At 37.5% G+C, this 13,830-nt stretch overlaps 1 protein-coding gene across 3 annotated transcripts in view; it reads right to left on the reverse strand.

Annotated features, from left to right (window-relative positions):
* The window catches only part of CSMD3 (CUB and Sushi multiple domains 3), a gene marked incomplete at both ends in the record, with an annotated part of 716,885 nt that overhangs the window by 300,106 nt on the left and 402,949 nt on the right, over positions 1-13,830 (reverse strand). For all 3 annotated transcript variants that reach the window (XM_082479076.1, XM_082479075.1, XM_082479074.1), the window contains one exon: positions 8,360-8,554. In XM_082479076.1, coding sequence (XP_082335202.1) covers positions 8,360-8,554 — 195 coding nt within the window. The remainder of the gene's footprint in view (positions 1-8,359; positions 8,555-13,830) is intronic.

Here is a 13,830-nt window from a genome sequence, read left to right on the forward strand (position 1 = left end):
GTAAGTAAGAATTGAGGTAACTACTGGATAAGTGGATTCTCCAGGTTGACCTTAAAAGGTTATCAAGCAATAGTCTTATATCTCATTATCTCTTCTCATTGAGGAGGAGATGGTTTTCAGGGGACTCAAAAAATTATTTACTCTTTTATAGCTATATTTCCACAAAATATTTTGGCCATACCAATTCCACTCCTGGAGTGAGTGCACTCCAGTGGCACTCCAGTGGCCATACCAATTCCACTCACTGGAGTGAGATCAGAACTTTTTAACACTACTGAGATGTAAAAAGTATCAAGGAGCAGATTTTAAGCTGCAAAATGCAGTAGAAAGTGTTAGGATTTGTTGCCTTGGTGTTGAATGAAGAGACACCAGGATTAAAATAAGGATCTTTGTCACCTTAATCTTCTCTCTTGAAGATGACATGGAGATATGCCAAGAGTGGGACTTGTCATCTGCACAAATAATTAGAGAAGAACATGAACTTCAGTGTGTGTGTGTATATATATAAGAACTTTATTATACGTAATAAAGTAGGCCACATGGTAGCTTATAGACACTAGGAATGTACAATTTCTCCAGTTAGAAGTATGCTTAAATACTTTGTTGGTTCTGATGAATATTGGTGTAAATACATTAGCCTATAGAGCTAAATGCATGACAGAGTTATTGTTATCATGAGCTTCTTTGTTTAATTGCTAATTAAGGATTTGATCCAGCCCAAATTAAATTTGGTGAGCTTCTCAAGATCTGAACCTTCAGGGACTAAACACGTTTTCTAAAGGAAAATCTTACAGATTTTTTTTTTTTTTCCTTTTTGGGTTGTTTAATTTGGGTTTGTTTGGTTTTTTTTTTTTAATCTGTTAATTTTAGTTTTATGACACTTTTCTAAACAAATTCACCAATTTAGCCTGAATTTCACGAAGCCTCAAAGTTCAAACACAGCTGACATAATCAAGCTGGAAATTTTTTCCTGAATTTCATTTTGTAAAGTAAAGGATGAGCTTTCTTTGTTTCTTTGCCAGGCTCATTATACACATGCACATATTTATTTACATCATAGGCATCTGTATGTATACAAAGGTGTTTTTTTTATTATTATTTTTGTTTGCTTTCTTTTATTGTTAAATAGACCATCTAAGATAGTAAAGCACGGAAAGTGAGTTATACACTATATGTATGGATTTTGTAACTATCTGAATGCAACAATTATTTGTAATTTATTTCTAAACACAAGCAAAAACTTTTGGCCCTTTACCAAAACACTTCAATATTCACTTCCAAAGCAAATGAGATCTGTCAAAAGACCTTCTGAAGATGATGAGAGATGAATGGATTCAAAGCAGTCCTGCAGAGAAGGACTTGGAGATATTGGTGGATGAAAAGTTGGACATGAGCCAGCAAAGTGCGTATCCCGGGCTGTGAAAAAAGAAACATGGCCAGCAGGTCCGGGGAGGTGATTTTTCCCCCCTGCTCTGCTCTGGTGAGACCCCACCTGAAGTACTGCACCCAGCTATGGGGTCCCCAGCACAAGAAGAACATGGACCTGTTAGAGCTGGTTAGGAGGTCTGCAAAAGCAATCAGAGGGCTGGAACACCTCTCCTGTGAGGAGAAGCTGAGGGAGTTGGGGTTGTTCAGCCTGGAGAAAAGCAGGGTTTGGGGAGACCTTATTACAGCCTTTCAATAAAAGGGGGCATACAAGACAGACAGAGAGAGATTTTTCATCAAGGCCTGTAGTGATAGGACAAGGGATAACAGTTTTAAACTAATATAAGGAAGAAATTTTTCACTATGAGAGTGGTGAGACACTGGAACAAGTGGCCTAGAGAAGTTGTGGATGCCCCATCACTGCACGTGTCCAATGTCAGGTTGGATGGGGCTTTGAGGAACCTGATTCAGTGAAAGATGCCCCTGCCCATGGCAGGAGGGTTGGATTAGATGATCTTTAAAGGTCCCTTCCAATCCTAACCATTCTATGAGGGCACAACATTACTGCTGCAGAGATGGAGTCATGTAAATTACTTCTGTACGTAGATTTAATAAAGACTTGATCCAGTTTCCAGTGAAGACAAGGGACAGCCTTGAACTGATTTCATGAATTGATCATGGACTTCATTTACTGGAGAAAAAAAACAAAAACAAAAACAAAAACAAAAACAACAACAAAAAAAACCACAAAAGGGATAGGAAGTTAATTCTGCTTCAGTAATAATTTATTTATGTTTTTACCTATAGAAGCACGTGATCTGGACCATGACCACACAGCTTTTGAACATCTCAAAGGAAGGAGACTCCACAACCTCCCTGGGCTACCTATGCCAGTGCTTGGTCACTCTCACAGTAAAAAAGCATTTCCTGATGTTCAGGCGAAACCACCTGTGTTTCAGTTTGTTCCCATTGCCCTTGGTCCTGTCACTGGACACCACTGGACACACAAAGGCAGAGTTTGGCTCTGCCTTTGTCCTCTTTGCACCCTCCCTTCAGGTACAAGTATACATTGATAAGATAACCGTCTGAGCCTTCTCTTCTACAATCTAAAGAGTCCCAGCTCTCTCAGCCTTTCCTTATAGGAGAGATGCTCCAATCCCTTAACCAGTTTTGCAGCCCTTCATTGAACTGTCTCCTGTATATCCATGTCTCTCTAGTACTGAGAAGCCCAGGACTGGCCAGACTGTGGTTTTTTTTCACCTAATACAGTCTTCAAAGCATTTTGTCAAAGCAGCATGGTACATACCATTGTCTACATTATTCTGGACCTCTCTATCACAAAAATAGATTAAATTTGCTCTCTTTGACACACCTTCAAATTGAAGATCATGAATTATCATGTGTTTGTCTGATCTTCATTTTTCTCAGGAGATTACCAAGCTCCTATATTAAAATGATGAACTGTTGTAAAGAGGTATTTTGTAATTTTAAGGACATAACAGTCCATCTTTCTCCTACAGTGTAGGAAAAAAAGGGCTTCTAAAAGATATATAAAGTTCAGAATTCAGTATGTTGCAAATATTTCTAAATATGCAGATTTGGACGTTTTTTTCTTCATTGATGGTTTTAAGACAGTGTTTCTCACCTTTTACCTTTAAGTTCCTTTTTCATACTACATTCAGCAACCTGTACCAGTCAAACAATAAGGTATTTAAACTCATATTCACCTCAGCAACCAGAAGGTTAACTCTCCTGCATTTAACATCCCTACATTTTTTGTATAGAACCACTTACACATATTCATAATACATATGGAGCCTATAAACTACAAAATATATCAACAAGAATATGAATACCAGATGGCCTTATTCTGAGCCAGTATACTACCATAGTTGGAATACAGTATTGCTAAACTCGTATGAAGCTCCATTTTCTCAAAAAATTTACATGTAACTGTTAAATATTCTTTGGAATACAAAAAGTAACCCTCTTACAAAAATAGTCCTATGAATATTGAATTAAAAATAATTTCCATTATAAGATTGCTTAAATTAGGAGTAATTTATCTTTGTATATGGGATCTAAAAATAATAGAGTGTTTTATTGCTGGGGTTTTTTTGTAAAAAGAAAATCTTTCTTACCCTTCTTCTGATTATGGTTCTTCCTGATGCCTGCAGTGCAAGATTCAGTAGAATTTTTTATTTGACTTTCACCTTCACGTGCTGATTTCCTAGATCCAGGAGTCCTTCCCTTTACAATAGGTGGGTGACTGGGCTAATCTTAAAGAGACTTGTTTTGTAGAAAATAAAACTCTCCCATTATTTTGCCAAAGGATTGTTTCCCTGACCTTTTTTACATTGATTTTCAGCCCCTGTTCTTACTTCCAGTTCTATTTGATGGTTGCCTGGCAGATTCATACCTACTGTCACTGTGTTAAAAACAAAACACTAGAAATATAATATAACTAGAGGTTGTCATCAACCAGAATCTCTTTGTCAAACACAAGTCTATGCCAAATACTGAAAGACAATCTTAGCCTGATCTAAGAATTCTCACAAAGTCTTTTCTATTTATTTATTTGTATAGTAAGGTATGGGGTTGAGGTTGGAAATTTCCATACGTGAGTATGAAGAAAGCTTTGAGGATGACAGGTTAGTCACTGAACATGTTGTAGATTCACAGTTTTAGACCCTTTTTTTCAGGAGCTTATCACCCATGCTGCAGAACAGCAGGATATTAAGCATTACAGGAGTTATGCAGGATGACCAAGGTTAGAGCAGCGGCACAGGTACAACAGCATAATATTACAAGAGATTATGAGAAAATCCTCCTTACAAACCCTGTGCAGGAAGGATGAAAGGCACAAGGACAGGAATCCCAAATTCAAAAGCATTAGGGAACAGCAAAAGCAGGGCTGCTCCACTAGAGAAGAGAAAGCAGGAACCAAGCATGATCACACACACACACAGAGGCAGAGTTAGTGCTGTCACAGACAGAGCATCATCCAATTCTACCTAAGCAAGGTGAACAGGACTGGATTGGTGACAGAAAAATGGTCTGGTGACAGCTAAGTGACAATCAGATGGATACAATTTGATGGGTTCGATCTGAGGTCTAACCAGGAAATCCCATGGGCACGTTGAGATCAGCAGAGAATAGGGCTGGAAACCAGCACTCTTGTGGCATTGCTGGGACAGGGACTGAAAACCCCAGGCTGAGCTGAAATGGGATGCCGGGCCATGGGCAGGGCTGGGAGGAAGCCCCAGCAGGGTCTGCTCAGGATTGCCCTGAAAAATGAATATGCTGACCCTATCCCTCTGCATCACATTTATTATTAAGTGGTCCTTCCCTATACGTTGTAACAGCTGACACTTCTGCAGTGAAAGGAAAACTGCACAGCAGCCACATTCAGTGACTCCTAGTCAGTATGTGGAGTTCATGCCTTTGACTTTATATAGATGACAATGAAATTATAAGGTGTGTGTAGGGCAAGCAAATTTCACCTTGTATGAAATGACTGTGTTACAGGCAAATATGTACAGGGTCAGTAAAAATTCTGAACATCCCAGTAGACCAAATTACGTTCTTAGCTTAAAAATATTTTCATTTGTATTCAAATTTTATCTTAAATTTTAAAAATGTATCTAATTGTACGGTTGATAAATATATCTAATTCAAATATATCAGTGTCCCAACCTCCAGGATTCCAATACATGTTTCATTTAGAGTCCCAGAGCACCTGCAGATCATATTATCTTGTGCATGGACAGACATTTAAAAATATTCACATTAATTTAAGTTTTTAATGTAACATTGAAAATGTAACCTTATATTTTATTAGTAGCATTATCCAGCTCCATGAACCTCATAAAAAAGCAAGTGCATTATATCATCATAGAATCACAGAACACCAGGTTGGAAGGGACCTCAGGGATCATCAGGTCCAACCTGTCTTGGCAAAAGCAAGGTCTAGATAAGATAGCCCAGCACCCTGTCCAGCTGAATCTCAAGTGTCCAATGTTGGTGAATCCACCATTTCCCTGGGGAGATTATTCCAATGGCTGATTGCTGTTATTGTGAAAAATTTTCCTCTTGTGTCTAATCGGAATCTCCCCAGGAGTAACTGCTACCCATTACACCTTGTCTCTTGCATATGACTCCTTGTAAAAAGGGAGTGTTCATCTTCTTTGTAGCCACCCTTTAAATACTGCAACATGGTGATAAGGTGTCCCCTAAGCCTTCTTTTCTCAAGGCCGAACAAACACAGTTCTCTCAGCCTTTGTTCATATGACAGGCTTCCCAGTATCATCAGCAAACTTCATCAGGGTATACTTGATCCCATCATCCAGATCACTTATGAAGATATTAAACAGTTTTGGGTCCAATATCGGTCTGTGGGCGACCCCACTTGTGACAAGTTGCCAGTTTGGAAAGGAGCTATTTAAACACCACCCTCTGGGTGCAGCCTGTCAGCCAGTTTCCCACCCACTGCACAGACCACTTGTCTAGACCGTAACGCATCCTCTAGGAGGATACTGCGGGGAATCATGTCAAAAGCCTTGTAGAAATCCAGGTAGACAATGTCCACTGCTTGACCCACATCAACCAAGCAGGTTACTTTGTTGCAGAAGGCGATCAGGTTTGTCAAGCATGATTTGTCCTTTGTGAATCCATGCTGGCTTTTCCCAGTCATGTGCTTCATTTGACTTGTGATAGCCCCCAGGAGGATTCATTCCATAACTTTCCCAGGGACTGCAGTAGGACTGACGGGCCTATAATTTCCTGGATCCTCCTTTAAGCCCTTCTTGTAGATGGGGCTGACATTAGCCTTCTTCCAGTCTTCTGAGACATCCTCTGATCTCCAGGACTTCTCAAAGATTATGGAGATTGGCCTTGCAATGATGTCAGCCAGCTCTCTTCACACCCTCAGGTGGATAGCGTCAGGGATCATCAATTTGTAAGGGTCAGGCTCCTGCAATTGTTCACACACCAACTCTTCCTTCACTGATGGCAAGTCTGTGTTTGCATCAACCTGGATTTTTGTTCCCAAGGCCTGGAGACCAGCAGTGCTGGTAAACACAGAGGTGAAGAAATTATTGGGAACCTCTGCCTTTTCAGCATTGTCGGTGACTGATTTACCTCTCCCGTTTAACAGCAGGCCAATATTTTCCTTCTGTTTCTTCTTGTTGTTTATGTACCTAAAGAACCATTTCTTGTAGTTTTTGACATCCCTGTCCAGTTTCAATTCAAGCTGAGCTTTTGCTTTTCCAACTGCATCTCTGCATGCCCTGGCAACACCCTTGTAGTTCTCAATGGATATTTGTCTGCTTTTCCATCTCTGGTACACTTCTCTTTTGGTTTTGAGCAGACTCAGAAGCTTGTAGTTAAGCCAAGGGGGTCTCTTGTTCCGCCTGCTTCCCTTACTTTTAAAGGGGATGAACTGTTTCTGTACTTCCAGGAGACTGTTCTTGAAAAACTCCCAGCACTCACTAGCTCCTTTATCTTCCATGGAAGCTTCCCATGGAATCCCTCCCAGCTGAGCTCGGAGTGAGCCAAAGTTTGCTCTTCTAAAATCTAAATCCTTTGTCTCTGTGCTAACCTCCAGCGTGCTCAGCAGGATCCCAAACTCCACAATACTGTGATAATTGCAGATTATATCACTATTGAATAAATCATATACTTTTAAAAAATTGTTACAAGCAACTGAATCCACTTTTGTTACCTTTAGCTGAAGAGATCTTAAAATATAGACAAATAATGAAGCAAAGATCATATTTTTATATCTATTAGTATAAACAAGTCCAAAGAAAAATGCATAATACTGCGTTTTAGAGATAGTGATGTATAGAAGTATTTAATTTCCATGAATAGGAAGGTCAACTGCTAAGAGGAACTTCCCAAGCCTAGGTGTCACTGTGGGTAGAAGAAACATAAGCACTGCAACAAGTAGCTAAAACCTCTCAAATGATTTTAAAGACCATAGCCGAAAACCTTTAAGTAGATCAGCATCTTCATTGTAATCTAATATTGTATCAGCAAACATCACTGAGCACTGAAATGATTTTAAATTGTTCATCTGTCTGAAGTAGGAAGTCAACAGCTGTATTTTGAAGACAACTTTCTATATGAAACTGGGTGAAAATAATAATAATAAAACAAACACAAAACCCACAAACAAACACCCCCCCCCCCCCCAAAAATAAACAAAACAAAACAGACTTCTTGACTGCTTAAGGACCTTGAGTCATAAGTTGAACAAGATATTTAAATATTGACATTGACAAACAGAAACCTTCAATATAATAAAATAAAGTTTAGTAAAGACAGAAGGATTTCCTTTTTTTCTTCTTCCTTACTATTTCTTTCTCCTGGGTATTAACGAGGCCAATCATGATACTGATTGGACTGGAATTCAAAAATGCAGAGATGAATACTACTGGTGTACTGTTAGCACTGAAGCTCATTGCTTTAAAAAGTTTCTCAAATTGGACAAATACATGCTCTAAGAAGAAGAAAGGAAAAAAGGAAGGAATGATCCTTTCAAGCATAAAATATCTTCAGGAAATTGCAGTTTCACCAGTGCCAAATAATAGCTATCTGAAAGTATGAACAGTATAAACTATTCCCATTCCATTCCTAATAAGTTTCTTAGATAAGCCTTCATTGTTACAGAGGTTACAGACCACTGCTTGCATCACTGATGTTTATGACCACTTTTTTTGTGTGTTTTTCTTCTGTCCTTATAGCAGTTAAGAGAAAAAATCACTCCTGAAGACAGGTTTATAATAAAAGCTTATCCCTCTCTAGATTCTTTTATTAAGGACTAGGTTTTACATGAGCTTTGTGTTATCCATTTGCAAAAATCTGAACTTCATTTGGTGACAACATAAAAGACACAAAGTTCTCCTGAATCAGAAAGAAATATTATACATACCTCCACATTTAGGAATAGGTCCACTCCACATTACTTTTCCATCCATTAGCATGCAAGTAATTGTTTCAGTTCCTTGTGTTTTAATAAATCCTTCCTCACATATAACAGAAATTGAACTCCCCAGCTGAAAGTTGTCTCCAAAACGCCGAGCGTTGATTGGTACTCCAGGATCAGGGCACTCATTATGTCCAAATGCTTTTCAAAAGAAATAAAAAAAAAGGAGGGGGGGTAAATAGAGTGATAACTCTGGCAAGTAAGATGACATTTTTAGGATTTTATTCCGCTAGTAAGAATAAACTATTTATATTAGGAAACAATAAGAAATGAGAACTTGAACAACAGCAGAAAATGTATACTAGTACAAAAAATGGCTTTAAATATGATAAAGATATACCAGCAAGAATCTTAGTTTGGACAGCTAGGCACTGGCAGATATCAGTGATAGCTAAGTTCTCCTTTCCAACAGCCCATCCTATCCAATGTTACAGTGGGCCAGAAACATCCCTCAGAAGGACAGGGCAAACATCTATGATATAATAACTTTAGTCATCTTTTGTATTTTCAATTCACCATCACAACCATTGAAGCCATACTGACCTCGGTGTGCCTGATATTGCCATAGTCTATTATGTTTCATGTACTGAGAGCCAGTGAACAGCTACAAAAGAGGTGATGTTGGTGAAAGAAAGAAAACCTAGAATTTTAACCATATAGTTATATTTAAAATCAAAGAATTTTCAAGTATGTAAAAATTCTTCCAAAATTTCAAGTTTATCTATGGGAAAATTATAATTTCCCTGCATATATCTAGACACTATAACAAAGATAGTCCATGTCTTTTGCTACAGAATACACTTTACACTGGGAGAACAAACAAGCTCATCTTCCTTCCAAAAGTGAGCAAACTCATATTTACTGTAATATCATTAAAAGATATACATTAATTAATTATATTTTGATTCTTTATTTAGTAAGAATACTGCAAATAAATTTTAAATTTTAGAAAATGTTGATTTTTCAGTGAGTAAAAATATCACAAGCACAATATCCACCTTCCTCACATGTGATGACTGCAAATTATGTCTTCATAAATATGCCTACATATGGAGACATCAGAAAGAACTGCATCCTAAAAAGATAATACTGGCAGTATTTTTCTGCAGTTTTACTAATGTGTCTGCTAGACATAACATATCCAAGCTACCCCACAAATTTTTAGAAAAGTAACATTTTATTAACTTAGCAGAAAGATTTGTCAGATGTTGCATTACAGAAGTATTAAGGATCATGATAAAAGGCAAGACAAAGCATTACCTTATTGGCATTTTAAATTAGGAAATACTGCATGTTTTGGGAATGAAAATAGTGTTTTCATTGAAAAGTTGTCTATCATTTGAGGATGGCATTAAAAATGTCACGGTCCCATACTTTTTCATAGGGGTTACAAAAACTTTTTTGAATGTTTTGTGCACAGTCGTCACTTTTAGCGAGGAGACTGATTGTCTGTTTTTCTTACTAACTTCAGAAAATACAGAGATAGATTTTCAATATTGTTATCTGTAAATGTAGTTAAACATTGACTTTAGGTATAGCTTGCTTGTGTATGACACTAGTTTATTATGTCTGTAAAATCAGTTTATTGCTATATATTTCAGCTCAGGAGAGTTGTGGCTGCTACCACTGGTCCTGTGGAAGTGATTGTACTGTATAGGGTGGCTATGGGAGGCAAGAGACTGAAAGACAATCGTTCCCAACAACAACAACAGTCACTGTCTTGGCCTAGCCTGGCTGCAGTTACATTACTTGACGAGTAAAATTTAGGCTGCCTGTACTTCTGAAAGGCTTCATGGTGGAGCTGTAATATTATACTCAAGCCTTAAACTGAAAAGAAAAAAGAACGCAGGGCCATATCCTTAATATTAATATTTTACCCATCATCAATTAATCAAGAAACCACGGAAAAGCTCTTTATGCAATATTACATGTAAAGAGGACATAGAGTTTTCCTCGCATTTATACTCATCAACTATCATCTTTGTACTGATATTTTAAGTAGTATCTGGAAAAAAGCCAGGCAGCATAATCATAGCACTGGGTGATAGTGAAGTACTTTCAGTTCTGATATTAACTCAGAAGGATGTTAAAACCTGCAAAAGCATCCAAAAATGTGATGGGGAAGAACTGCAGACATCTCAAGAGACAGGAAGGCAGGAATGAAGCTAACCATAACTCATCTGGTCTGCTCTGAAAGGCCCTTGGAAATAGGGCCAGAAAGGAGTGGTCTACTGGTATGATTAATTATTTCAGTAGATTGCCCTACAAAGAGTTTTAGCTGCTAAGTCTGGCAATGGCCTTTCAGTAAACGTAACCATTTCAGAAAAAAATATCAAAGAAGATACAGAAGTTAAAAGAATATCAAATAATAAAAAGATACTTCATAAAAGACAATTGTGAAAGGTCGTTAAAATTTATGCAAACAACTAGTAGTTTATTCAGTACCATCACATGTAAACTCAAACTTCTGTGTAGTACATAACAGTTTGAAGAATTCTGTCTTGGGAAGTACCGAGACTGGAAAAGTCTAGCAGAAAGGAGTGCCAGAAAAAAATGTGCCATGATGGACATACCCTACCACAGCAATAAAACAGACTAAAGCAGTCTTTGGATATAAAAGTAGAATCTGGGATTGTCACTGTCTTGGCCTACTGAGCTGAAATCAGTTAATTAATTAGGCTGATGTTAGAGGCCCACAGTTAGACCTTCGGCATGTTGCTGTGTAGTTCATAGGGTTGTAACTTTTGCTAGACAAGTACAATTAAACAGTTGTAACGAAAACAGCAACACAAAAAATGATTAGAAATCTTTCTCAGACTTACTGAAGTAACTCAAAGATAAGACATTTGGAATCTGTTTTTTGTTTATTTCCAACAAAATTTGAATTTATGTTTACTTTTACTGGAATGAGAATAATTATCTGGGACCACATATCACAGATTCACAGAATGGTCAGGGTTGGAAGAGACCTCTGGAGACCATCTAGTCCACTCCCCCCGCCAGAGCAGGGTCACCTACAGCAGGTTGCACAGGATGGTGTCCAGCCACGTTTTGAATTTCTCCAGAGATGGAGACTCCACAACCTCTCTGGGCAGCCTCTGCCAGTGCTCTGCCACCCTCAAAGTAAAGAAGTTCCTCCTCATGTTAAGATGGAACTTCCTACGTTCAAGTTTGTGCCCGTTACCTCTTGTCCTATCACTGGGCACCACTGAAAAAAGACTGTTCCCATCCCCCTGGCACCCTCCCTTTAAGTATTTGTAAGCATTAATAAGATCCCCCCTCAGTCTTCTTTTCTGTAGACTAAAAAGACCCAAGTGCCTCAGCCTTTCCTCATAGAAGAGATGTTCTAATCCCCTAATCATCTTTGTAGCCCTTTGCTGGACCCTCTCCAGCAGTTCCCTGTCCTTCTTGAACTGGGGAGCCCAGAACTGGACACAGGACTCCAGATGCGGCCTCACCAGGGCAGAGTAGAGGGGGAGGATGACTTCCCTCGACCTGCTGTCCACACTCTTCTTGATGCACCCCAGGATGCCATTGGCCTTCTTGGCCACCAGGGCACATTGCTGGCTCATGGTCATCCTGTTGTATGTTGACATAACAAAAATAAATATGGGACAAAAATAGTTTCTGAGAAATACTATTTAAAAATCAGATTACAAACTAGTAACTCAGTTTTATTCTTCTCCATCCTATACATAAAAAATGTTAATGAAGTTATTTGTGTTAGTGGCCTGCATTCTTTTTAGAAAGATTGATCATATTGCTCCTTTTCTGTGATATTCTCTTTCTACTCTTGAAGAGGGCAAAAAGAGACCGATAGCTTTGAAATATATAAGCAGGACCGTTAGCAGAAAATGGATATTTTTAATTAACTTCAGGTTTGCAAATGCCAAGACAGAGTGAAAATGATATTAATTTCTTTCTCATCTTCTCTTTTGGCCTTAAACTATTTATTATGGAAAGATTACTTCTGTAATTTATCAGATTGCAGCTGTCTTTACTGAATAAAGATTAAACACATTTTCTGAATTATTTCTGCTTTTTAAAGGAGATTTTAACTACAGAGTTTAGCAAACACATGCACACCTCCATTTTCATGTAAGCACACCCATAAAAATAAAAATATAAATATGTTAAAATGCTCAAATATAGAAAAAACTTCTTCAAAATAGTTCTTTTCAGAGGGAGTGGGTTTCATTATACAACTGGAAAAAGTTAATAATGTATTGTTACTTCTTTATAAAAATAAAAATGTACCATTTGGTAGTATCAATGCATACTTTATGTGACTGTTAATGGAGAGATATCATAATCAAACTACCACATGCCCAAGAAAGTCTGCAAATTTTTTAAAGGACCAGAATTTATTCTGACTAGTACATTTATATGGCACTGAAATATTAAGCTTGATGTCACGACAATGTTCGATGGATTATATTTCCAAATAAAAACTAACTATAAGGATTATTTCATGTTTATCATCTGCATCTTTAATTTTTACTGTAAATCCTACTTTAACTGACCTATATTTAGTTTTAGTTCTACAAAATGGGATGACTTGAGAATACCCATTTATAAACAGGCCTAATTTGTATCCAATAAGACTGCCTTAGACTCTAATAATTTTTTTTTCTCATTACTAGATTTAGACTTGACACTATTGAGCAAACCACAGTGAAACCTTAAAGAAGTAAGCAGAACTCTTATAAATGTTAAAAGGGCATGAAACATAAGAAAACATAGAGCAAATGTTACAACTTCTGTTAAAAAACATGGATTCAATACCTCATTTTCATTATAACTGATTTTATATTTCAGAAGTACTGAATAACCCCAGACTTTCCAATATTTAGTTATGGTACTAAGATACATAGCTACAGCTCTACGTTTATTTTGCAGTAATGATTGGTAGCTATAGAAACCAATAAGAAGACACCATGTTTTCTTCATGCTTGCATTCTGCATTTGTCAGAAATGACCTGGGGATGACACAGCTAAGATAGAGGGCTGGGAGCTGAAATATAAGACAATATCAGAAAAAGAATGTTTACACAGTAATCTGGTGTCAGCTTATCTCTTTCCTATTCAGACAGCAATGTTCAAGGTAAGTCTTAAGAAATACTTCTCTGAAAGATTGACAACCTAAAACCAAACAAAACAGAGAGAGAGAGAGAAAAAAAAAAGATGGAGAGGTGAAGTATGATGCAAGAAAAGTAGAGAGTCTCAGGGGAATAGAACCCCTGCAATACTATGAAAATAATATTATTAACATTCCTTGGAGAAAAATGTGGAGTCTGGGTCTCTCAATTACCAAGCTCACTTAATCTCATTTCCTTTTTGGTTTAATGGATACTTTTTGTTTTATTAAGAGTACAACATTTTCAACAATAAAGACTCTTTTTTTCGTATAGGCAAAC

Source organism: Vanellus vanellus (assembly GCF_965231255.1).
Source record: "Vanellus vanellus genome assembly, chromosome: 2".
Taxonomy (NCBI): Eukaryota; Metazoa; Chordata; class Aves; order Charadriiformes; family Charadriidae; genus Vanellus; species Vanellus vanellus.